Source organism: Mizuhopecten yessoensis, unplaced genomic scaffold, assembly GCF_002113885.1.
Source record: "Mizuhopecten yessoensis strain PY_sf001 unplaced genomic scaffold, ASM211388v2 scaffold10591, whole genome shotgun sequence".
Classification (NCBI taxonomy): domain Eukaryota; kingdom Metazoa; phylum Mollusca; class Bivalvia; order Pectinida; family Pectinidae; genus Mizuhopecten; species Mizuhopecten yessoensis.
Window position 1 is genome coordinate 1,658,153 of NW_018408623.1, and position 27,370 is coordinate 1,685,522.

At 36.2% G+C, this 27,370-nt stretch overlaps 2 protein-coding genes across 7 annotated transcripts; one reads left to right on the forward strand and one right to left on the reverse strand.

Annotated features, from left to right (window-relative positions):
• Positions 1-2,378: 2,378 nt before the first annotated feature.
• LOC110461259 (putative Dol-P-Glc:Glc(2)Man(9)GlcNAc(2)-PP-Dol alpha-1,2-glucosyltransferase) lies at positions 2,379-7,961 on the reverse strand. The gene is made up of 3 exons (XM_021514672.1): positions 7,720-7,961; positions 6,594-6,785; positions 2,379-3,455 (listed from the first exon to the last, which is right to left on the reverse strand). The coding sequence occupies exons 1-3, from the start codon at positions 7,882-7,884 to the stop codon at positions 2,403-2,405; spliced, it is 1,410 nt and encodes a 469-aa protein (XP_021370347.1). The 5' UTR covers positions 7,885-7,961; the 3' UTR covers positions 2,379-2,402.
• On the forward strand, positions 7,928-27,345 carry LOC110461258 (ubiquitin carboxyl-terminal hydrolase BAP1-like). Of its 6 annotated transcripts, none has more exons than XR_002464115.1 (16): positions 7,928-8,056; positions 11,007-11,036; positions 11,438-11,492; positions 12,319-12,448; positions 12,713-12,832; positions 13,427-13,488; positions 14,084-14,226; positions 14,853-14,931; positions 15,506-15,629; positions 16,032-16,058; positions 20,382-20,396; positions 24,188-24,638; positions 24,874-24,965; positions 25,212-25,304; positions 25,791-26,560; positions 26,608-27,345. XR_002464115.1 is itself a non-coding variant. In XM_021514668.1 (15 exons), exons 1-15 carry the CDS (start codon positions 8,020-8,022, stop codon positions 25,992-25,994), a joined length of 1,662 nt encoding a protein of 553 aa, XP_021370343.1. In that variant the 5' UTR covers positions 7,928-8,019; the 3' UTR covers positions 25,995-27,345. The 6 variants fall into 6 exon arrangements, 4 of the variants coding, with proteins under 4 accessions (XP_021370343.1, XP_021370344.1, XP_021370345.1 ...); XR_002464116.1 differs by having other exon boundaries at positions 26,629-27,345; XM_021514668.1 differs by having other exon boundaries at positions 25,791-27,345.
• The last annotated feature ends 25 nt before the right edge of the window (positions 27,346-27,370 follow it).

A 27,370-nucleotide genomic window follows, 5' to 3' on the forward strand; every position in this document is an offset into this window, starting at 1 on the left:
ACCCCACCATACTCACATAAAACTGTAGCCTACATAGACTAAAGGGCTTTAATGTTGTATAAATGTAATCTCCTTCCCCACCCCACCATACTCACATAAAACTGTAGCATACATAGACTAAAGGGCTATAATGTTGTATAAATGTAACCCCCTCCCCCACCCCACCATACTCACATAAAACAACAAATACATTTTTATCCATTCTACCAGGGCTCTTGAGGGTCGAGACCCACCCTATGGACTTAGTCCCTAGACATAACATGTAACAGGTGGAGATCCCCACCCTGTAACCATATAAATAATATTGCTAGACATTTAAATGCACTCCTACTGTTTGGATTTGTCCTGGGACAACCTTGCTCCCAGTGACTTACTCCTTTGGTCAAAACACAGAAATGCTTGTGATTGTATTTCAAATATGACTCTTGGGATCAGGAAATCAAATAAAGAAATTAAACTCCTTGAACTATTTCGCCCAAAGTTTAAATACTGTATACCAGTACATTATCCCCCCTAGTTGAACTTTCCCCTTTTTCACCCTCCATAATGAAGGCGTCTTTATTCTGACAGCAAATATTAATGCACAACATACTATATATATTTACATGTCCACAACAAGTTCCTCTATAAGCATTACCAGGAGAAATTGTGTTCATAAAGCTATGAACACAATTTGATAAGTGTCATTTTGAAGCTTTTCCTACCGTCTCGATTAACATGGGACAACCGTTAGAATCAAACATTTTGGAGATGTTAGGCTGTTCCAGGAACCTTGTTCGCACTGACAACACACTGACAATCTAATATTGAAAATATAAGGGATTATCTTTACAGAATGTATTTAGGTCAATGATAACTGAATATATAGAATGTAAATATAAGGATTAAACAGTATTTTTTCAATGTGTATGTAACCAATTTGCGTTCATTCAGCATGAAATTGAAAAACAAGAGGCCCATAGGGCCTGTATCGCTCACTTGGATATTTAAGCAGTCATAGAAAAATATTAAAAAAATAATATTATTCTGTACCACAAATATTTCCAAATATTGGCTCTGTCTCTCAGCAACACCTTTACCTTATTGGGTCCCATTCTCCTGTACCCATTGGGATGGGGGCATACTCTATATCAAATTAGATTAAGATAAAGCAATAGGATAAAATAGGTAAATTTCATTTTCATTCGCAAACTTTGTTGGGCTCCATCTAAGGAAGCTACTTGTTAAATATCACGACTCCATGCCTTTTACTTCTTCAAAAGAAGCTGTTTGCAGTTTTTGCTATATTTGACCCTGTGATCTTGAAAGTAGGTTGAGGTAATTTTTAATAGCCAACTTTGTCGGGCTCCATCTGTGACAGTTACCAGCCAAATGTTATAATTCTATGCCTTACGATAATCAGAAGAAGTAATTTGAAGTGTTTGACATATTTGGCCCCTATGACCTTGAAAGACAGTTGAGATCATTTTCATTCACAAAAATTGTTTGGCTCAATCCCAAGAAGCAAACAGCCAAATAATATGATTCTATGCATTTCGATTATTCAGAAGAAGTCGTTTGTTAAGTTTGACATATTTGACTCCTGTGACTTTGAAAGTGGGTCAAGGTCATTTTCGTTCTCATGTTGTGTTGGGCTTTTACTAACGAAGCTACAAGCCACATATTAAGATTCTAAACCTTTCAGTTCTTCAGAAGAAGTCGTTTCAAGCATTTGACACTTTTGACCCCTGTGACCTTGAAAGTAGGTTAAGGTCATTTTTGTTTTCAAACTTTGTTGGGCATTTACCAACGAAGCTACTTTTACCAACGAAGCTACCAGCCACATATTAAGATTCTATGTCTTTCAGTTCTTAAGAAGAAGAGGTTTTAGGTATTTAACACTTTTGACCTCTTTGACCTTGAAAGTGGGTCAAGGTCATTATTTTCGTTCTCAAACTTTGTTGGGCTCTAACCAACAAAGCCATTATCCAAATATCATGACTCTAGGCCTGTCCATTCTTCGGAAGAAGTCGTTTAAAGGAAAAGTTGACGGACACTGGACGAAGGACAGAGCGGATGGATGGACGGACGGACGCACCATGGCATAAGCTCACTAGCCCTTCGGCACTAGTGAGCTAAAAATGCAGTTCAATCCTTATATCGTTATTCCATGTGAAGGGCAAAATTTAAATGCTGGGCAAATATGGATTTTACCAGTGAAGGGGGAATGTTTTCGTGGGTGAAAATGCCCTGGTATACAGCAATACATTTGTTATGATACTTACTCAAGACAAAGTAACTTCAATTAAAGTTTGTACTTTTCCGATAAACCTGGCCCCAAATGTTCATGAAAGCAAAAACCTTCAATTTTTCAACATTAAAAACGCAGACTACAGGAATCCTTTTGGTTGTGTATTATTTATTCACCACATGAATCTCTGTACATCACTGGAGTTTTCCCATGTGAAGGTTTTTTCTCCAAATATATATATGGTGCCTGAATTGATTAAGGCATACAGAATGAACTCCAACACTGTATGAACGAGTGATTCATGAATCATATTAAGTCTCAGAATTAAATATGGAATTATAAAATATCTAAACTCCATTAACTTTTGTGGCACTGTACATGCAAGTAGGCAAATTAGGTAGACGCACTTCCAGAAAACATTCTTATGTTTCAGACACTCATGGACTTGCCATGCTGCATAGTAATACACAGGGATTAAAGCAAACTTGACATATTCATGACGTCGGAAGATTTTGGACCACACATAGAATACATAGTGCCTATTGTCTGCTAACAAGTACTTGTGCACATACGTGAATTTATAGATGAGGATGAAAGACATAGAACAAAACGCCAAAACCAGTATGAAATTCTTAATTGAAAACTTGATGAAATTTAAAATCTTTGGGACAGAGATCATGTGAGGGGCTGCAAAGACAAGAGCAACTGACAAAAAGTAGAAGATCTGAGGGAAGTTGAGGCAGGCTTGATGATGACTCTTGTCTCCAACTACAATACCATCATTAAGGCGAATAAATGACAGGAATCCAGCTCCAACACATATGTACCAAAAGGTTGATATAAGGATATTGAGTAGTAACTCCAAAATCAGGGATGGTTTCCTCAAATTGGCCCAAACTAAACTGATAAATCTCTTCAGAATTCTTAAATCATTTCCATCATGAGATTTCAAAGGCTTCTTCTCCATTTTCATCCAGTCCATGATACAAGTTTGAGTTGACAATCCAGCCACAAACACCACCCATATAATGTTAGTTTGGCGAAACACTATGGCCACCACACCCATCATTGCTGCCAGCAGTTTGTATCCCTGAAGGTGGAAGTAATACATCATCAGCACAAAGAATATGGATCCAGGGTCTGTGTAGTAGAGGAAGGTGAAGAAATACATCACAGGAAACACTGTCAAGGTCGTAGCTATGGCAGCAGCTCTCCATGGAGTTACCTGTGAAGTGAGAAATGTATTTCATTACTAATGGTTTCTTGTGACATTCAGCCTTTAATATCCAAGACAATAAAACATTGAGTGCACTTCTACCAAAGTAATAAATGCTCAAATTAAAGGTTTTTGCATACTGAAAATATAATAACACTAACTGTTAGTCCCTACAGGTAGGGCGTAAAAATTGTACCTGCTGCCCCCGTTGCATGATCGTAAAAGGCAACTAAATTTGTGATCTTATTTTTTCTCTTCTTTCTAAACAACTTTCTTCTTCCTTATGTCTCCCTTGACAATGCCTCACTTTTGGCCTTTAGTTGAGCGTTTTCCGCCCGTGAGGAAGGCTTTGGGTTCTGTCCCCTGGCCGAGACATACCAGAGTCTGTAAAAATGGTAGCATCCACTCCTGCTTAACTCTCAGCAATTTAGGAGTGGGACGACTGGTTCGCCCGTTGTCAATATAATGTGACCGGATGGGGTGTCCTGCTGGGTGTCTTCGGCAGTATGTTTCAGTGAGGTAGCACTTTAAAGTCGGTATCAGTTCCCCGCTATCACAAGGAGACAAACACGAACATATCGCAGCCTCCCATAACACACATGCATACACTACACGCATGCATCTTGCTCACAGGGGAGACCGTCTTTAAATTACCATGTTGATAGGACGTTAAACAATACTAACCAAACCAATCACTAACTGTTAAACTTGATCAAAGGTGCAGTTTGACGCAATGTATTTGCCCAGACATGCTAGAGCTGACATGAAAGTTGTTGCAGGTTACCTGGGTGTCTGATGTGGTTTTTGAGCTTTCTTGATGATGTGATGCAATAAACTTAAACTGGGGTATGGCGTGATTATGGTTACTTGAGGGTGTGTTGTGATAGAGGTTACCTGTGGGATTGGTGTGATGTAGGGTACCTGAGGGGTGTGGTGTGATGTAGGTTACCTGTGGGATTGGTGTGATGTAGGGTACATGAGGTTGTGTTGTGATGAAGGTTACCTGAGGGTGTGGTGTCACGTAAGTTACCTGAGGGTTTGGTGTCATATAATTTACCCATGGGTGTGGATTGATGAAGGTTACCTGAGGGTGTGGTGTCATGTAAGTTACCTGAGGATGTAGTGTCATGTAGGTTACCTGTGGGAGTGGTGTCATGTGATTTACCTGTGGGTATGATGTGATGTGAATTACCTTTAGGATTGGGGTCATGCTGATTACCTTAGGGAGTGGTGTAGTGTAGGTTACCTAAGGGTCTGGTGTAATGTAGGTTACCTAAGGGTGTGATGTGATATAGGTTACCTGGGGGTGTGGTGTGATATAGGTTACTTGAGGGTGTGGTGTGATGTAGGTTACTTGAGGGGGGGATATAGGTTACCTGACGGTGTGGTGTGATATAGGCTACTTGAGGGTGTGATATAGGTTACTTGACGGTGTGGTGTGATATAGGTTATCTGTGGGTGTGGTGTGATATAGGTTACCTGAGGGTGTGGTGTGATATAGGTTACTTGAGGGTGTGATATAGGTTACCTGATGGTGTGGTGTGATATAGGTTACTTGAGGGTGTGGTGTGATATAAGTTACTTGAGGGTGTGGTGTGATATAGGTTACCTGATGGTGTGGTGTGGTATAGGTTACTTGAGGGTGTGGTGTGATATAAGTTACTTGAGGGGGTGGTGTGATATAGGTTACCTGATGGTGTGGTGTGATGTCGGTTACTTGAGGGTGTGGTGTGATGTAGGTTACCTGATGGTGTGGTGTGATGTAGGTTACCTGTGGGGGTGGGGTGATGTAGGTTACTTGAGGGTGTGGTGTGATGTAGGTTGCCTGAGGGTGTGGTGTGATATAGGTTACCTGATGGTGTGGTGGGATGTAGGTTACTTGAGGGTGTGGTGTGATGTAGGTTGCCTGAGGGTGTGGTGTGATATAGGTTACCTGATGGTGTGGGGTGATGTAGTTTACCTTAGGGTGTGGTGTGATGTAGGTTACCAGAGGGTGTGGTGTGATATAGGTTACCTGATGGTGTGGGGTGATGTAGTTTACCTTAGGGTGTGGTGTGATGTAGGTTACCAGAGGGTGTGGTGTGATATAGGTTACCTGATGGTGTGGTGTGATGTAGGTTACCTGTGGGGGTGGTGTGATGTAGTTTACTTGAGGGTGTGGTGTGATGTAGGTTACCTAATGGTGTGGTGTGATGTAGGTTACTTGAGGGTGTGGTGTGATATAGGTTATATAGGTTACCTGTGGGGGTGGTGTGATATAGGTTACCTGACGGTGTGGTGTGATGTAGTTTACCTTAGGGTGTGGGGTGATGTAGGTTACCTGTGGTTGTGGTGGGATGCAAGTAACTAACCTGTGGGTGTGGTGCAGGTTTTCTGAGGATATGAGTGGTGTAATGTACATTGCATGAGAATGTCAGTAGGTTACCTGAGGGTGTGGTGTGATATAGGTAACCTGAGGGTGTGGTGTGATATAGGTTACCTGATGGTGTGGGGTGATGTAGTTTACCTTAGGGTGTGGTGTGATGTAGGTTACCAGAGGGTGTGGTGTGATATAGGTTACCTGATGGTGTGGGGTGATGTAGTTTACCTTAGGGTGTGGTGTGATGTAGGTTACCTGTGGTTGTGGTTTGATGCAAGTAACTAACCTGTGGGTGTGGTGCAGGTTTTCTGAGGATATGAGTGGTGTAATGTACATTGCATGAGAATGTCAGTAGGTTACCTGAGGGTGTGGTGTGATATAGGTAACCTGAGGGTGTGGTGTGATATAGGTTACCTGATGGTGTGGGGTGATGTAGTTTACCTTAGGGTGTGGTGTGATGTAGGTTACCAGAGGGTGTGGTGTGATATAGGTTACCTGATGGTGTGGGGTGATGTAGTTTACCTTAGGGTGTGGTGTGATGTAGGTTACCTGTGGTTGTGGTGTGATGCAAGTAACTAACCTGTGGGTGTGGTGCAGGTTTTCTGAGGATATGAGTGGTGTAATGTACATTGCATGAGAATGTCATGGTTTGTAACTTTTACCATTTATTTTCTATTTTTAGTAATATAGAGTGTTGTGATGTTCCTTTCCTGATGATACACGAGATATTGAAAAATGGAGTTTCAAAAAAACAGAGACTTATAGTTATCTGCAAATATAAAACTTACCTGGGGATGGAGAGTAGTGTAGATACACAATAACAGGTAACAGTTGGCTGTGGTAAACAGGATATTGATACCACGAAGGATACTTGTGGTACACATATCCACCAGGAGCTGCTGTGTTACCATTGAGATTGGGTACAGGACTCCTACACTGGCCAGGTATGTACCAGGTAATGTTGTTATCATGGGATCCCACTGAAAGTAAAATTAATCCATCAAGCCTGTATCTATAGCAAAAATCTCTCCGGGTAACCAAATATGTCAAAAGGTTATGCATTATAAGTGTAGTGGAACTGAACTTGTTCATTCATTAGCGACCAGTTAGCTCAATTCGTAGGGCATCCATCTACATTTCGGAGGGTCCCAGTTTCATTATCTGGTCTGGCCGTTGGATTTTTCTGCTCCTATCACAAAATTGACGAGCTTGCCAACCCTTGTTTCAAGCACTGGGTGAATGCATAGCAAGGTAATATCCGAACCAGAGTTGTAAATAGTGTTGTCTTAGGGAGTAAAGGCTTAGAAAAAGGAGGGAGGAATGTAGTCACCAGGACCCTCTAAAGTTCAATGGGTCCCGGGTTTAAACCCTGGTCTGGCTGTTGCATTTCTCTTTCTCCTGTTACACTTTATAATTAGCAAAGAGACTTTTTCAAGTCCCAAATGTGTTTTTATTTATTTGCAACGTGTTAATATAACAGAATGTGTGACAGTGATTGGAACCCGAGACCTCCAACTCTTAAACTCTTGTTCTACTTGGTCACCCAGCGCATAGAAATATATTTCGTTTGATACAACTCTTTGACAGGGTGAACAGGCAGCAACTCCATGTCAGAACGGTGCATAACAAAATGGAATATTTTTTTGTTTGAAATACAACACAATCTCTGAATCTCACTCTACCTCAAATTCATTTTAGTAGCTGCACAGGGATCTGTCAATTACTGTCTACAACTTTAGTGAATAATTTGTTTATGCTGATATGACATAAATAATCGGGTGATATTTTTTGTGTGTATAAGATCGACGTCTCTAAAACATAAAGATACAGATTGGATCCAAGTCCCTGTGCCTACTATGCTGTTCATATTAGAAAAGTTGTGTCAGGTCCCTGTGATGTTTTATGTTGTCTTACCGAACTAAAATTGCCACTACAATATTGCTGCACTTGAGGAACATGAAAAACCTCATCCATATATGGAGTTTTCTGGACATTGTTGATGTACAATGCAATGCCACTACTCGACAAAGCAACAAGGAGAAGGCTTGACCAGGTGGCAAATTCGGCAGCCGCGGTCATGGTTTTGTAATCGCGGTAACAACCCTTTAGTGGAACTCTTCATTGTTTGGAGATCCATTTAGTCAGGAACTCCGAAAAAGAAAAAAAGTTGTGAACTACGTCGGGAGCAGGAATGTCTCAAACGACGTAGTAATCATGAACAAAGGGTGGCTGGAACTAGAAAGTGATCCTGGTAAGAAAAGCGTGATTTTCAATGAAATCTGCTACAGAACAAGTTCGTTGCATACTTCGTCGTCTTTCAGCAGGGCCGCTTTTGCGTCCCACGGTTGCAGTTGACCGGTTGATTCTCCACATGCAAACTCCTAGAACACATCATCACAAGCGCAACCATGAAACACTTAGAAGCCAACAAAATACTGCACGACCTACAACATGGCTTCCGAACATCAAGATCTTTCGAAACACAACTCATTACATTCATACAAGACCTCGCACAGAACCACAACAACAACAAACAAACAGACATTATCATAATGGATTTTTGCCAAAGCCTTCGACAAAGTCCCACACAAACACCTACAGTACAAGCTAAATTATTACGGCATCACCGGAACCACATTAACATGGATAACAGACTTCCTATCACAATGCACTCAAACAGTAGTACTTGAGGGAAAACACTCCGACAAAATCCCAGTAACATCTGGAGTGCCTCAAGGAACCTGTTTGGGACCAGTCCTCTTCCTCATATATATATTAACGACTTCCCCGAATACATATCACACAGTACATTAAGACTTTTCTCAGACGACAGCATACTATACAAAACAATCAAAAACAAAGAAGACACGTCAAAACAACAAGCAGATTTAGATGCAGCTAGTAAATGGGAAGAGGACTGGCTCATGAAATTCCATCCAGACAAATGCACCATACTCACTATATCACCAAAACGCACACAAATTAAACACCAATACACACTCCATGACCACACACTAGAATATGTAACTTCAAACAAATATCTAGGCATCACACTTCAAAACAACTTAAAATGGGACAAACACATTAACAACCTCACATCAAATGCAAATATATCACAAGGCATTCTGAAACACAACCTAAAAATAAATTCAACACACATAAAAGAACATGCATACAAGGCCATTGTAAGACCAAAACTTGAATACTGCTCTTTAGTTTGGGACCCACATTAAACAAATAACATAAACCAATTAGAAAAAGTACACCGAAGAGCAGCACGATATGTCCTAAACAAATACCATAACACAAGCTCAGTCACAGACATGATACATAACTTGCCATGGCCAACACTACACACACGCAGAACAAGAACACGCATTATTCTTCTCTACAAAATAATAGACCAACAAGTAGCAATACACACTAACAATCTCATCCCGGCCGACACCAGAACATGTCAAGGACACGACCTTGGTTACAGACATATCTACACATCCAAAGACACATACAGACACTCATTCTTTCCATACACCATAATACAATGGAACCTCCTTCCCACAACAATAATTCAATCGAATACACTAGCAGAATTCAGGACATGCACCACATACAACATAATCGAACATATACAAAAACTACAACATAACTAACACTCACTCACTGCTTTTAACCTGTTTTTATCCTATAGCAAATAACAAAAAAAATCAAAAAAATAATCACTGTACATAATTAACGCACAACAGCACAACGACCCTACTTCCGTAATCGTCGGTATCGGGGGAGGAAGTCTAACAGATAAAGATGAAGAAGCTTTGACACACTGGCCCTGACGACATAGACAGATCTACCGAGTCTGAGAGGTGGTAGCGGTCTTCCGCCTTTACTTATCGCAACTAGGCCTCGGTCGATCTTTTACAACATAGCCAGGCGAGCGTCATGGCGTCTTTTCTGGAGTGATCTCCACCCAAGTACGTCGAGCATGCTCGAGACAAGAGCTGTTGTTTCTGATACAGTATAATGATCCTAGTGATTTGATCTTGTTTTCTGGTGGGCTTTGGCAAATACTTTAAAAGTCCTGAATTAAAATTTGCAGGTCCGTCTGCTATGGCCCCTTAAACACAATATATATGTATTTCAAAAATAGACAAATCGGTTGATACGAACAGAACAAGATCAATATTAACATTAGTTACGTGCTCCTGTGAACAGGCCCCATGTTTCGGTTTTCGATGTTGCGTTCTCACACTCGTTCATGAGATTAAACCCAAACTAACTGCCGATTAAATGTTAGAAAATGATTTAAAGAGGAGTTCATCTTACTCGCAGTGTATTGAGGCACTGAAAGAGCAGATTCTAGCCAGAGTTTCTCTGTGGAGTATAACATATAGATAGATAGATACACCAACAGTGTTAGAGATTTACACGGTAAGACGCTTTTGACATATGTGTCTTGCGACAGTCAGCAAAATCATATATGATAGCAAAAGGCTGACCAGCAGCCTCTTATGTTATAAGAGTAGCCCTGACACCAGACTTAGCCATTTTGACAGATATATGTCTGGGCCAGAGCGCACTGCTCTATGAAAATGTGGAATTCTTAGACACCGTTTGGTATAGGAGAGTTTTAAGGTGCTGACAAAAAAATATCTTCCATGACACAACACATACCTCACATCTATTGGTAAATAGGTTATTTATTTATCCTAATCTACCAATATTTCCACCAATGACTGCTGCATTCTGTCAGTAGAGTCCTCGGTTTTCAATCATTCAAAATTTCCAACCTGAACGAGTGCCATTTTGTAGGTCATGTGAGCTCGAGTGACTAATCAACAAACGCTACTGATCCAAAACCGAAAAATATTATTCTTGTTCAATAAGAAGATTTCGGTACCGACTCTTTTTGTTTACTATTTCTGAGAATTTGCAGCCCAGACTCGCTACCAGATCATAGCTTTGACAGCAATGGTCGCTTCTCCTCACATCATTTAAATATTAACAATGAGCTTTTGACAGTAACTTCAGCTAACTGAACAATTAGAAATATATAGGTCCATGTAGATTAAATTATCATTAATAATTAGTTAGTTTAAACATACATAGTAAACAAACACAGTATCAGGCTTTTACTTATGCAACTGACCTTTACAATAGATTACAAGATCTTGTTCTTTGTAACAAAGGTGTTTATATTTTTACAGGACTGTTCACACTGTTGGTTGAAGATTTTGGTAAGTATCGATATCCATTCAGTTACGGAGACTATAAGGGGATTTTTATATAGGATTTGTCAGGTTGAAACAACCCATAAGTTTTTCAGATGTGAAAAATTGTTTGTGTGCTTTTCAAGTGATGAAGAATCATTTTACAGCCCTTTGTCATTTACTCTAGATGTTCAATTTGGGAAGATACCATACATAAGTGAAAACAAAATGAAAATCAAACTTATGACTTAATAAAAACAATGTGTAAGGCCGAAGGTCCTGATATGGTGAATGCTGTAATATTATTAATGTATAAGTGAATTTTAAGATTAGTAATCAATAAGGATAATAATGAATATTTTGATTTGTGAATTATGTTATAAAAATTTCAAATGTCAATAATTTCCTTTTTTCCTAATATTATACAGGAGTCCAAAGTGTTCAGGTGGAAGAGATCTACGACTTGCAGAAAACCATTGATGGGTAAAACATACATTTTGTAGACTGTATTTTTATTTACAGACAGGAAGTAAAATGTCTTGAAATGTGACTGATTTTGAAAGTTCTTTCCTTTTTTTTATGATTTTTGGAAAAAAACAGAAAATTGAATGCAAAAAGGCTTGCAAATTTAGTAAAAGTTTAAGACCTGTGCCTAGGTTTTGTAATGTTGCCGGTAATTCCATTGGTTTATGACATATTACAAGCCTAGAATGATAAACTCAATCTTCCAATCTTCATGTATATGAACTCCGGGTTTATATGTACATACCATGATACAAATATTTGATTGTGACATCATGATCTTATTACAATACCATAGTTGCAATCAGTCCAAGAAGCTATTCTTGAACCAACAATGTCATTATGTACTAAAGAGATTTGCGTACCAGGTACACTAGTATAGCAATCGTCGTGGTATATGTTTTGCAATTTTTCACTGTCTGGATACAATATTTATCTAGTTTGTAAGTAACACTATAAGATGATGAGAAGCAGAACTCAGATGAATTAAAACAAGGCTGATTTATCTTGATAAAACCCTCCTTTACTAATTATATGATGATTCATTCATATAGAAAAAAATACCAGGGTACGCACATGTAGTTTTTCCCTACCTAGCTTGGTGGTATTAAGTTGTATCTTGCATGCTATTTTCAGTTACATTTGATTAGTATTCTATTGTAGTGTTATGTTAGTTCATGTATCATATCATGTTATTTTCTGTAATGCTTCACGATTTGTACTTTTGATAATCCTGTCAATGTAAGCATTCTTACTTTGTTGTAATATTTTGTGTTCCTTGTTGTAGACCTGTTTATGGATTTATCTTTCTGTTCCGTTGGATTGAGGAACGTCGATCACGACGGAAGACTGTCACAGAGGAAGAAAGCTTTCTTCAGGATGAAAATGTTGTCAACAGCATATTTTTTGCCCAGCAGGTAACCCAAAATTCGTATTATTTTTTCTCATTTAAACATTTCATAATATAATTGATCAAGATGCATTGTATATTTACCACTCTCACTTTTTGCTTAGAACTGAGTAAATGGAAGAGTGCTTAACAATGCCCTTTCAATCGCTGACAATGCAAAGTTTGTACTGCATAAATAAAATGTGTGTAAGATTGGTTTAAACAGCCCTTTTTTTCATTACAATTTACCCATCAATGATAAATGCTGTTTATTTGGGTGACATTACAACAGGTGATTCCCAACTCCTGTGCTACCCATGCCCTGCTCAGCGTCCTGCTGAACAATGACAGGGTCAAGCTCGGCTCAACTCTGTCAAAATTAAAGGATTTTTCGAAAAACATGAGCCCTGAGGTGAGTGAAGCCTTATATTTTGTGTTCTTTATGTTTATAAGTAACTTTTTGATATGTATGGAATATTTCTGAAGGCAGTCAATCAATGTCGTATGAGAGTTGAAGTAAATAAGATGTTGTATATCAATACTTAGTCCGCTACCATAACTGCAGTCTCCAAAATTCTGATTGGTCGCCTGTTAAATGAGTGAGAAATGAATGAACTTTAACATCTCTAGCAAACATGTAAAACTCTCACGATCGCTGTCGCCAGATTTTGGCGACAAATCCCCATGTTTTATAGAGCAGTCAATAGCTGACCATTAACAGGCGACCGATCAGAACACTGGAGCCTGCGATTATGGTCAGTTTTAGGCTTTTAGGGGACTAATCAACACTAAGCTATGATTCTTGTTAAGTTCTTTTGATCCACGAACAAAGTTACAGAATAAAAGTGTATCAGTTATATATGATAGTAATAAGGTAATGACACTAAAAAAAAAAATATAGGAAAAATGAATACTGGCATTCAGAAAGTAAGGTTAGTCTAGAGTATTGAGGTTGCACTGTGTATATGGTACAATAGATGTTACATATTGAATTGTTGTTTTATAGGACAAGGGGTTTGCAATCGGTAATATGCCTGAACTAGCCAGTGCCCACAACAGACATGCCAGGTAAACATTTCCCCGAGGTTCATACAGCTTATTATTTTTCTTGTTTATTTGTCTGAATAAATATTTGTGAGACATTTGAATTTATCTCTGATGATGAAAGTGAAAATTATTATCATCCAAATTATAATTGATTTAAAACAGATCTATTTTTGGGATTATTATGCGACCATTTTTCAGCCTCATTTATAATAGAAAATTGATTTATTTTCACCAAAATTCTGAACAAAATTTAACAATTGGAAGAAAACAAAAAACAAGAAGATGTTGCATTATTCAGATGCCAATGCAGCGTCTTACCTCTAAAATGAAATAATATTTTATATATAAAGGTGTTTTGGTCCTCAAGGTGATGCTTTGTAAACATCAATTTTAAATAGCATCTGAAGAATTTGGATCACTGCAAATACAAATTTTCCAACTCTAAAATTACAGGGCAATTACCAAAATAGTGGAAAAAAAGTTTATCAATTTGAACCATGTTAATCCAACCAACTTGATTATAATCTAAATGCAGAACAATTTCATTTGAAATATATGACAGGTAAAAAGTACATGTTATTAGATTAGAAGTAAATATATAGCGATTCCATTGCAGACCAGAGCCCCGACATCTACCGGAGAAACAGCAGGGAATTTCTACGACAAAAACGATGGAAGCTTTCCACTTTGTTAGTTATGTACCTATTGGGGGTCATCTGTTTGAGCTGGACGGTCTGAAGCCTCACCCAATAGATCATGGTCAGTAATGTAGAAAAGTCACATTAGTGATAAAAGATAAACGTTAGATACACATACAGGTGATCGCACCTTTAACTTTGGTAATATATGTAGGAACAGTATGCAAAAAAAATGAAAAATACTGCACCATACAGCTGTATAATCTCATGTGAAATTGAAACTTATTAAAACTACTATACAGTAAAACCTGTTCATACCAAACTACAAAGGACCTTAGAATTCTGTTTTAATAGCTACATTGTAATTAAAATTTGAATTTGATATTCAGGAGGCGGGGGACAAAATATGACTTCTTTGTAAACTGGAATTTATAATAACCCTTGGTAGGCATACTTATAGTATTAGAGCATATTTTACTGTAAAAATCAGTAAATTTAGAGAAACTCAGATAAATGTCAAAGGCATGCTTTTACTTATCCAAAAGGTAGGATGTGATATACTGGGTAGTTTATCCGAAAGGTAAGATGTGATATACCGGGTAGTTTATCCGAAAGATAGGATGTGATATACCAGGTAGTTTATCCGAAAGGTAGGATGTGATATACCAGGTAATTTATCCGAAAGGTAGGATGTGATGATATAGTTTAAATCAATGGAAGTATAATGTTGACTGGGTTATTTGGCAGGTCCATGGCGTAAGGACGAGTACTGGACTGAGAAATTCCGTAGGGTGATAACAGAACGTCTAGGGATGGCCACTGGAGGGTGAGAATGATATCTTCCCGATGTAGGATAACTCAACAATGGCCTGATCTAGTCACCTATTTAGATGGATCTTAATCAACTGTCATCCTCTTATGTCCATAATTAGTGGTGGATGGATATATATTTTCAATGCCAACAATATATACTACAGTAAAACATTGGTATAATGCCCCTCGTTTCACTTGTGACCTCATTTACCGCCAATATATTTGAATTTCTTATTTTTTTAATAACTCCTTGTTACATTTCCCTTAAGCTATTGCAAAACCCCTTTTAAAGCCAAAATTTCTGCAGACAAGTGATGGCATTATAACGAGAAACAATTAATTTTGTACCTACCTGTATATAATGACACTGAGAAAAGTATTATGGATGTATTTTAATAGTTTTTAATAGAAAATATTTGATGTATCCCAATCAAGTCTGGAGTCCAACAAAACATCAAAATTTTGTGATAAAGTATTTAAAACAAGTGTTTCAAGGAAGTAAGCTTCAAGATAAAAAGCCAAATCTGAAGCTAAAAAATCTGTTTTGTAGAAATCTTTACATTTTGCTTCTGTATAATTCCACCCAGAGAGCCGTACCATGACATCCGCTTTAACCTGATGGCGGTCGTACCAGACAAAAGACAGCTTTACGAACAGAAGCTGACCACCCTGAAGACTAACAGACAGATTGTACTAGAGACATTACAACAGGTAGGTACACACTGTGTAGTCTGGTAGCAAGCTTGTTAACACAGCCTGTAACAGTTTAGACCGTACACTCTAATAAACAGTGATGAAATCGATAATACATTTTTGTATAATAAAAAAATAAACATTAGTATCTTGTATCATAAACCATAATATTTATTCCAAGTACAAATCAATAGTTTAAAACTGCTAATACCAGAATTTATTTATTTATATTTTTGTTTCTTGTTCTGTTTTTTTCTTAAAAATAATAATAATGATAATCAGATTGATTAAAATCAATATTTGGTGCAGTATATGAAAATGTTATTTTCTCTGACTTTTTAATGAATTAATAGTTTGCTTTTTGACCTAAAATTCTGACCACACAACTATATGAACCCATGTCTCCATGTGACCTTGTAGTGTAATGTCACGGAGACAGACTCTGGGGTGAGACTTTGCTTTTATTTTTTAAACTCCTTCTGTATATATTACAAACTAACTACAATATAAATGTTGTGTATATGTGACATAGCAGTAATCAAATATTGTAGAATTGGTTCCTACAAGGAATTTCCAAGAAAACCTTTTGAAGTGTACTATTCTTCCATTCTTAATATCAATATGTATTTCAGACTAAATCTTTGCTAGCAGTTAGCCTAGACAGGTTCTCTTTGGTAACAACAAGTAATATTTAATGTTTAAATGATGATATTTGAATTGTTTTAAGTTTGATGTCATCAGTTGGAATTAAATATTCTGTATCCAAGATTTAAGGATATATACGGTAATTATGTACTATTTGTAAATTTTTAGTACAGTATTTATTTGTCAATGCTTGTGACATCTTCAATTAAATGATTCTGAAAGTGATGGTGTTAAGGTTGTTGCCTGTTTTTGTCTGTTGTTGATGGGACATATGGCAAAGTCATTCCATTATCTATTGTTTCTCTGCCCATATATTTCATGTACGGTTCAGGACTTTCATAAAGCATTTGAGTGTATGTTTTTGACTCCCAAAAATGAGCTTCGACTCTTTGATTTGAAAGGGCATGTGAATTTGACATGTATTTTAACCCTTCCAGGGTTAGACACCTAACTATTTTCGCTTGGTAGTCCACAGGACTAGTTAAATAGATTATTTACTAGTTCTATACATCAATGTAACAAGTCTAAAATTTCCTCAAGCAAACATCTCCAGCACGAAACACAAAACGCCATTAACTGTAGGAGACTCAATCTAACTACTGCCATGAGGTCATGGTGAAGTTTTAGGAAAATTTGACAAATTTCATGCAGTGTATTTTTAGCAGTTTTCCTAAAGGAATAATTCTTATCTTATAATCTATCTGTCAAATAATATTGGATAAAATAATTGTTCACAAGGCCGTTAAACCAGTTAAGTTTGTTGATTCACAAGTCCTTATGAAATCTACTAGTTTCGGACAAGAGGACTAGTGTAAGTATCAAACCATGCCTTCAAACTTCAGGCAAGAGGTGATATGACTACTGAAATTACTAAAGGTCAACTGACAGCTCTGTAGGGTCGAACTTTCAATCCAGATACAAGCAGACATTTTATGGAAGGAAATTGTTGTGAAGTCTATGCAGTGATCCTGTAAATATATATTTTTTCACAATATTTGGGTTTAGAATACATCTAAAACTTATGATAATTTAAAACGTCCCGAAGAAATTAGATTTTTAAATACCATGTGTGACCTCACTCAGTATTGGACTGGACATGTACTATGAACCTATTACTTGTTTACATATTAAAAAATAATTATATGCATGTGTACAGTTTGAATTGGTAGGCATAGAATGTACACAATTCATTATGTTAGTTTTAATTTTGTTCATATTTTTTTCCTTTTTTGTATTACTTTGTCGAATATTTTTCAATAGTTTAATCAAAATTGGTCGTGCTTTTGTTATAAAACACAACATGAAAATAAGATATATTATTCACTTCAATAATTAGCTGTGCTGTGTACACTTATTAACTCATGCATACTGCCATGTATCATTTACACATCAAAGTGGGCGTTTTTACATGGGATTTCTATGGTTGCAATGATATACAAAAAGATTGGCAATTGAAAAGCATGCTTGGAGGCTTTGTGAGAAAGTCAAATGGACCATATTGAAATAAATAACAATAACATTAAATTTAAAAAAATCAATCAAGTTATAACTTATATTAGAATTTTGTCTGAATTAGAATAAAAACCACTGAACCGAGATTAACAGGAATTATGCAGATTTTATACAAATTCAAGCCACTTATATAAAGTACTTTTTGGTGCTTTTCAGTTTCTGAGGATCGCTACGATAGAACAATGCAGTAATTACTCTTGTTACTTTCTTTGAGAACTGAGATTAAATTTTATGTATAATTACTTAACCGAAAATAAGAAAACAAATCTGCTTGTAGTAAATTTGAAATACTTTTGACAAAATAACAATTTTTAATGCTTATTTTTAGGAAGTCTCTAATTTACTATTTTAAAATGGTTCACTTTACTTTGAACTGTGAGTGTGTTTATATAGATTGTGCCTGCAGTGTATCTCAGTATGATGTATGGATGGGAATTATATCTTTTTTACTGCATAAGAAAATCTGATAACTTTCATCAGTAATCATTTTCGTGTTACTACAATAATGTATTTTTTTGCAATTTGAGTTATTTCATTTTCTGAATATGTTGGGGCCTTTTCGTTGATGCAGAACAACCAGTTTATCTGTTTTTGATTGTAACATTTTCCGGTATAAATCCTGATGTACCTGCAAAAGTTCATGCAGGCCATGCAAGGATTTGCCAAGGCTTACCTGAAAGCAGCATCATATTACTAGACCCGACCTTATTTCATAAACAAACAACTCTGGTCCAACCGGTTCAGCTGTTTGGATCGTGATTAAAGAAAGCGGCCCTGGTATAATAACTCTAGGGGAGCTAACTCCCACTGGACTGTAGAGTTGTTTAACATTAGACTCCATGGGAGATAACTCCCAATGTTATTGTCATTTCGATGATAACAAACATCGCACCTCTCACACCATCAACTTGATAATTGATTTTTTTTTCTTTGATAAAGTAGATGAAAGTGTTTGTATCCACTGACCATTCCTAGAAGGAATTTTGTTTTAGATATTTTCAAAATTATTATTACCCTATTGTTGTATTCAATATCATTCAGATTACATGAAAATTGTGTATAATAAAGTAGGTATAGTGTTGAGTGTTCTTGTGACCGTAACTTCAAGATTATAGCTTTAGGTTAATATTTACTTTTCTTGTGTTGGTTTCCTAACTCAAGTTTCTGAAAAATAAGTTATATAGGACGTGTGCTTGTTAAGAAGCAGATACTAATGAATAGTTAGAGCATATGTAAACAGCTAATCTTAGTGAAGCACAGCGTTAAAAGCTGCGTCAAGGGTATAACATGTTATATATTCAATTACTATTTTTAATTCCTTCTTTGATGGAACTTATGTTCATTCAATGTAGTATTACAATATGCATTATTACAAAAACCCACGTAGATCAGCTAAGTAAACGGCTTTCATGTTATATTTTGCCTATAAAGTGTATCAGTAATAGCTGAAGGATTGGAAAGTTAATTGAGACAGTTGGCATAGCATGGATAGGAATCTATCCACAAGAAATTTACATGTAAAATAGTTTGATAAGTGGTTAAAATGTGACTAGGGGAGGATGAAAACCTGGGGTTATTGATGTTAATACCATACACTTAACAAAACATGCACATTTTGAAGTTACTTATTGTGTGTGAACAAAACATGCACATTTTGAAGTTACCTATTGTGTGTGAACTGTTTTCTGAAAGAGATTGTAAACTGTTTTGTAGATGTGGTACGTAAATGTTTACAAGTATATGCTAATGTCACATGACAGAATGGACTACCATTTTATAGATGTGAAAACATGTTTACACACCTTGTATCAGTCTATACTGGTTTAACTCCCTTGGTTGATTGTTGATTATTAAATAATAAATTCCCTCACCCCCATAACCTCTGCAAATGGCTCTTGTTAAGGGAGTTCAGGGAAATATATTGCTTTGTAATATAAAGGGGCCAACTACAAGTAATGGGCGTAGAATGCTATTTTCATGAATTATTGTGAACATCAACTGCAATATTCATGTCCTGTCAAATCTCCCTCTGGCCTTAAACCTGTAGGAACAATCAGCCCGCTAACCACATGCTTTGTTATCATGGTGAATGCTGTTGTAACTATCTTTCAGAGACCCTTATTAGTTTCATACAAATATTAAACCTTAGATCACCCGAAAAATAAGATTACTAAACTGTATATTGACATTTGACAGGCCAAGCAAAAACGAGATTCTTTTATAAGTTGAAAATTCTGTTAAACATTAAAAGTGTTACTGCTTGCGGAATAGAACACCCCCAAACAATAACTGCCTGTTTATAATGTATGTGATGGCACATTGAACAAGATAGCAAATTTAACAAACAAACAAAAAATGAAAAAAAAAGTAAAATAAAATACATGGCTCGGTGGTGGATTTTACACTGGTAGAATTGGTTTCAAGGACAAAGGGGCAAAAATGAAAATGAAAGCAAACATTTCCCACTTTACAGTAATATATTACATGTGTTAATATTTCGAGTTTGATAGTTATTGATTTAATTCAAGTAACAATTTCATAGCAATAGAAAATTGTAAACCTTTTTGTATGATACAACACAATCAGAAATGTCTTCCTTTTCTGTGTTTCAAGCTCCTGGACTCGAAGGTATAGCATCCTAAATGGATTTTTATGGGTGTTTTTATGTTGTTTAGCTTTCACTAGGGACTTAAGCCTTGGGTGCATCCTCATGTGGCCTTGGTCTTATTTCTGTATATCTATTCTTTTCCTGCTCCACAATTTCGGTAGCTTTTTACTCCGGACGAGTATGCTCTGTTTTTACCCTGTACCTATTTATTTGGATTTTTTCTTTATATGTGAATTTGGTGAATTCTGTTTCCTTTTAACTTTTGTTCTATCTGACGTTGAATTGGTGTCTGTTTCTGTGGTGTGCATTTTCTTTTCTTTCACTCTTTTTTTTTTTTGTTCGAATCAAGCTTTTATCTAGTTTTTCTTTTTAGGAGATGTTTGTGTTCCGTTAGTATTTTTAATTGCAGGGAGTTTTCATAAGGACATGTTGTGTAAACCATATCCCTGATACGTCTAATTTCTGTAAATGTATTGTAGTGATTGTGTAACCTTGTTATAAATCAATCAGATCTTGTTTAGTCATATAAATACGTATTTCAGTGTATAATCGGAGAAGATGAAAATAATTAACTTTAAATGAAAAGTTTTGAACAATTTCACTACCATTATGCGCAAAACTATATATTGCTCTAGATAGAAATTCAAGGAAGGCTATATGAATGTACAGAATAGGTGAATTTACCTCCACATGCATGACATATTATAACAAGCATCCCATTTATAGATAGGTGAATCAGTAATGTCCCATGATACCTTTTCCTAGATATTAAGTTAAGGACGTATGCTACCAATATCTGACATGTGTCTCTTTTTCAAAAAAGTTCCACTCTTAGGAAACCTGTCATTTATATTTTATAAATGTTAGTTAAATAGTTTCGTCTTGGTTGTCTCATGAGGTGACACACCATGTCATTCTGAATCATTAAGTTATAAAAATGTTCCAAGAGAGATAACTCTGAAATATATTAGAGGTATAATGTATAAGGTAGCATATAACCTTAAACTCTTACATTAATCACATATATAATGTATAAGGTTGGCTATCAGGGTTTAACTTCCTGTCAACAGCTAAGGCCATTTAAGGACTTGTCTCCATGTGTGTTGTGTATGTTTGCATGTGTGTAAGTGTGGAGGGGTTTATTGTATAAGGTAGCATATAGCTTTAACTCTTACACAAATCACAGGTACAATGTATAAGGAGTCAGTGTGCTAACATTTCTTTATTTTCCTTGTTTAGAATCAGAGGTGCTAGTTTCAAATACTTTTCAGTCTTAAATCTGTATGCTAGATATTGAATAAGGTTGTATTATTGTTTTTTGTCACTTTAAATAATAATTCTGTTCATGTTTTAAAAACACAAATCAACTCTCTGTATAAATATATCAGAACTCGGGTGACCGTTAAGGCCCATGGGACTCTTGTTATAACAAGTAGGCATGGCTTTGAGTTCAGACACAGAATTGATCTGTGTCTTCATAGAATCCATGCTACTTACCACTAAGACATATTTGAAAGCTGCCCTCCAGGTTCTACATCTCCCGATATGGTTATATAGTATTCTAGATTGTAACAGGATCTGGTTTGTAGTTTTGTGTAGTTGGTGTTGTAGAGACATGTCTATTTGTTTATGTGTTGTACAGTAGATAAAATCAATAACAGACACATCTATGTGATATTAATACTGCATACACATTGTCCTTTTATAATTTACCTATTCTAAACACGTCAGGCAAGGTACCATGTACAGGCTTGGGAGATTCCTAATTATAAGGATTGTTCTAAAACTTCCCCCAAACTAGTGCTCTAAAAGTAAATACTCTTATGCAAAAAGGCCAATAATTACCCAGTAATGGTAAAAAATGAAAGACTTATAAGTCTTACTTACGGTAAACCTCCGGTCAGTTCAAATAGCAGATAGTTCAAACACACCTTTTGAACAATAAAAATAATCATTTTCTGTCTAGTGATAGTTCGAACCCTGTTTACACACATTTCAGATTGTTCGAACACACAATTTGAGTACTGAAATTACATAATTATTGATCGAGGTTGACTATCGGCGATGCAATAATAGCCTCACAAAACTCGCTTAAACTTAATCTATTTGCGCATCTACAGCATTCAACTACTGAATAACGGGTAGTACTCATGTGCGACCATTGTTGTCATCAATATCGGACAATTTGTACACAAATAAGCCACATGTCACCGATAATTGAGTTTATTTCATTTCTTGTAACCATGTGCGTGCAGGTGCCAGTAAAACATCATCAGGCCCAAACCATGTATAATATCCTAACAGTACACGGAGCGTGGAATGTTACCGTCACATCGCTGACAGACATTGTGTAGTGTCATGATATTGCTGTGATTACAATTTTATTATATAATCGTCACCTGTCCACCGATCACTGATTGATAACTAAATTGATATATTACCTATACATGTGCCAAAATAAAAATATCTGACCAGGTGGTCGAGCGAACCAAATAATCCGTACATACAGTTTCAAACCACCCTCTGCATTCTGATCAGTACAGCTGAACTTTCTTCAATACTCGAGAAAACATCTACTGCTTTGCGGCCAACATACTTGTCTCTGCTTTGCAATTGAACTTAATAATTGAGTATTAATATGTAAGTAAATTCAGATTTGCAAATATATATCGCAATAAGGCTGTCGTTGTTCCATATCAATGACTGGACTGTTTGCCGTGATTTTTGCCGATGTCGACTCATATAGTTCAAACTACTCTTTATTTTAGTGGCTATAATTTCGTGTAATTCGAACGGGATTGACAATATTTTTAAAATTTTGTTTGAACTGACCGGAAGTCAATAAATTTATGCCAAAACTAAGGAAATATGTTTGGAAAACAAATGAAATTGAAAAATGACAAGAAACCTCTTGTAATTAGACAAATACCATTTGTTTGATCCAAAACTTTAAAGAGTCTGAATTATAATTAAAATGATTAAATGCCTTAAAGTGTGTTTATTCGAACCCCTAAATGATCCTAATGCTAAATTTTAAACACCTGTATGAATCTTGGTTTTGGAAAAAAAACCAGGATGAAGATACCATAACTGTTCTCAACACTTCTGTAGATATTAAAAATGTGCTGTTTAGTTTTCTCTTTACTCGTAAAGGAATGATAATGTATCTACCGGGTGTCTAAAGTTTTATAAAATGAGAATGTGTACATGTAGGTGTGTTTAACAGGAATACTGTTACCTAGGTAGGTACTGTACAAGGGAATGACAACGGGAAGGTGTTTAACAGGTACAGGATGCATGCCTTATTAATATTTCACATGTATATGTATAACCAAAGCCACTGACACCAAGAACCCAAGCATTTAAGTAGACAGTTGTTTCCTATACATATCATTGTATTTGATGTAGAAAGAGTAATTTGTAGTTCATTATGATTTTTTGGGAATTTCACGATACAAAAATGTTTCAGAAATAATATAAACATAAGATACATATTACTGAATAATTTTACGAAGAAAGATAATTTAAGAAGCATGTATCTTGCATAATTTTCATCTGAAATATATTTTCATATTAAATCTAGTTACGATAGATATTGTGTTGTCCCCATTTAGAAATGAAGATATGTAAAGTGTTTTACTGACATCAACATTGGAAATGAATGAATAAATTGAATTGGTGAGGTTTTATAGACATGGCTAACATTTACAAGGTCTGTCTCTTGTAGAAATGTTTTGACACGACACCAATTTTGTTAATTTTTGGTGAGAAATTGTATGCATGTGATCCAATAAACCATTATGTTTTTCAGATGGTTAAGGTTACTACACCAGGGCTGTCTGCAGCTGAGAAAGAGAAATATATGGTAGCGGTCAAGAAGCACGGTCAGCTCCCAGATGTTATTGTAACAAGGGAGACAACTTCTACAACCTTTACTATAGACACTAACAGTGCTACCAAGACAACAGTGGTGAAGGCATGTCCCAAACAGGAGAGTAATGTAGGGGATAATGTGGAGGACACTAGTGCTAGTGAGAGAGTGACCACCACAGACATAGAGGGGGGGAAATGTGATACACCTGCTGCTACAGACTCCGAACCTTCTAGAGACGTCACTACACCTCTCACCATAGAGACCCAACTAAGTGGGTCCTCGCCGGGGCCAAGCAGTGAGAGTACCGACACCGCTTCAGAGGCTGGAAGCTGCTTCAGTTCTCCAAACAGTACTCTGTCCTCCTGTAATAGTCCTCGGCTGGCTGGAGGTATATATCACACCCAGCATGGAGCGGATTATCCAATTTCTGCTCTGGTTTTGCATGCATGACATAGTTCACATGTAAATCTTTTTGGAAACTTGGCTTAGTTTGAATGTATACCAAATATTAACATCCTCAAATGAGGATACAAGTAAAGAATTATGGGCAAAATGTGTAACTGATTTTTTTTTGATAATTTGATGTAATTGTGATCAATATTATTTGTTTTCTCTATCCACAGAGACATCCCCAGGAGGGACAAAGCGAGAAGGAGAGTCCAGTCACGGCCGACACAAACATCGGTTCAGCAGTAACCAGGCGTTTACACCAAAGGTAGGACAAAGCTTATGGCTTCTTTTTAAACCTTAAGATTTTAATTACCAAGCAAGTCTGATTCAATTCTCAGAGGGGAAAAGAATATTTTTAAGTGTACTGATGATTTTTGTTTTCCAAATTAATTTTTACTGAAATTAACTTTTTTCACATCTTATCACAGAAGTTATTTAATAAAGAGCTTACACTGTAGACTATGTGAATTGTTGATGTGACATTATCATTAAGATTATCTTTACTTTACAGGATCTTTTGGCTTTGCTGAAAAATGTAGAAAATGAAATCGCTCTGTGTGAGACTAATCTAAAGGATGAGATTGAAAAGAAAAGAAAATACCAGGTAAAGTCTGAAGTTTGCAACAATTTAGGATATTTTCCTATCAGGGAAATCTTAACTTAAAGTTGTGATCTGATCCTTACATCAGGTATAGAGATGTTAATTGAAGTCCGTTTCATATGTAAAAACAAAAGAATCGTCAGAACCATTTTGTTATTTAAGTCTGATTTAAGTTTTAAGTAGTTTTAAAAAAAACTTATTTATCATATCTTGAAGGCTGTGCACTTTGTTACCTTATATATCAAAATATTGCTGGGAAATACCTGCTGGAGTTTGCTATACAGATAAGATTGTATTGTGTACACAACTTCTTTAATACTGGAGTACTTCGTTTTGAAAATTAGATATAGTCTTTGTGATTTGCAAAGAAAGTGTTGTCCGTGAATTTAGACTAAAATTGTCAAAGTATTGCCTCAGTCTTAATGATTGGGACAGTTTTTATTGCGATTCCAAGTCTCCCCTGTTTAGTTTATACCTGTTTGTTAACAGATTGACGACTGTCGACGAACACACAACTATGACCAGTTCATCTGTACATTCCTGTCAATGCTGGCCAAGGAAGGTCACCTTGCTGACCTTGTCCAACAACAAGTTTTGGCCAATAAGCGACACGGCAGCGTCAGCTCCGGACGAATCACCAAAGTGTCTTTAAATGATCGTCGCAAACGGGCACGACCAAAAAAACGACGGTGAAATTATTATCAGTGAACTTGTCAATATGTCTAATGTATGTGAAGAAAACCTGTCATTTGACTCCAAGAGTAACACAATCTTAGGCTTGAGCTTCATATTGTTTTAATTATACATAAAACATGTTAATTTTGAATTGATGTCTTTTGCGTTGTGAGTGTTACACCTGGTGTGTAACCTGGCTATTGTGACAAAAATTGATACTGATATGCAGATTTTTTGTTGACAGCATTTTTCGTATTGTAAAGCATTAGTTTATGTTGTTTAGCATTCCAAGGTATTGGCTTTATACTCAATACTCAACAATATCTAATTCAGCATCTCACAAACAAGTCAACACTTACTGGACATAGCATTGGAGTTCAAGCATCCATCCATGATCAGTTAGTTGTCTTCTGTTTTGAATTGGACAAGGAAGCTGAGCAGAATTTGTATAATATTGGTATTTAAAAGTTTTAACACATGATGCAGGCATTGTGACAGAAGTTTCGTCCAATTTAATAAGGGTGATTGAGGGATGAGTTGAAGGAAGCTGAGAGAAATCTGTTGAATAAAATGTTACATTCTAGGTATGTAGATATACATTCTAGGTATGGTATGTAGATATACATTCTAGGTATGTAGATATACATTCTAGGTATGTAGATATACATTCTAGGTATGTAGATAGGAGTGTGTGTGCATGGTCCAAGTGAGTATACTCGTGAGCTTTTCTAGAATGTTAGGAGGAAGATTGTATAACAGGGTGAAAGTTAAACTGCTATTTTGGCAGTAATTGAAAGTGGAGAATACTTTTGTCAGTTAAAAAGTGTTATTGTAATACAAATGTACAGGTAATAAGAAAAGTTGAAAGATTCGAGGGGAGAAATCGATTTGCATGTTGAGAGAGTAAAACAGGAAGTTTTGTAGGTGCTAATTGTGCAGTGTATCAGAAATATGCAAGATTGATACATGCATTTATATACTGTATTTGACCTAATAAACCCCCAATTTTTTTAGAAGTGCTCTATATCCTTTTACTGGATGGAGCATTTGATGCCTTCATCATAATTTACCAACTCTCTTTAAAGATGTGTCAATTTTGACCATTTTTTAAAAAAACTTTTTCCCAATTTACTAATCCAAGGACAGTTATTAGGTCGAAGCGGTAATAAATGTGGAAAGTTTTCAAGTATAAAGTATTCTCGAGTCTCTTTGTAATATTATCACTTTATCAATTGGTATCTCATGTTCTGGATAACCACAAATGTGTTCTGTTTCTACTTTGCAAGCTATGACATTATAGATTGCTCTTGATGCATTTAGTCAACATTGAGCTGAGGATTTGATGAAATACAATGTAAAATACAATCGATACTTGTTTTCTGTGTTTTTTCTTC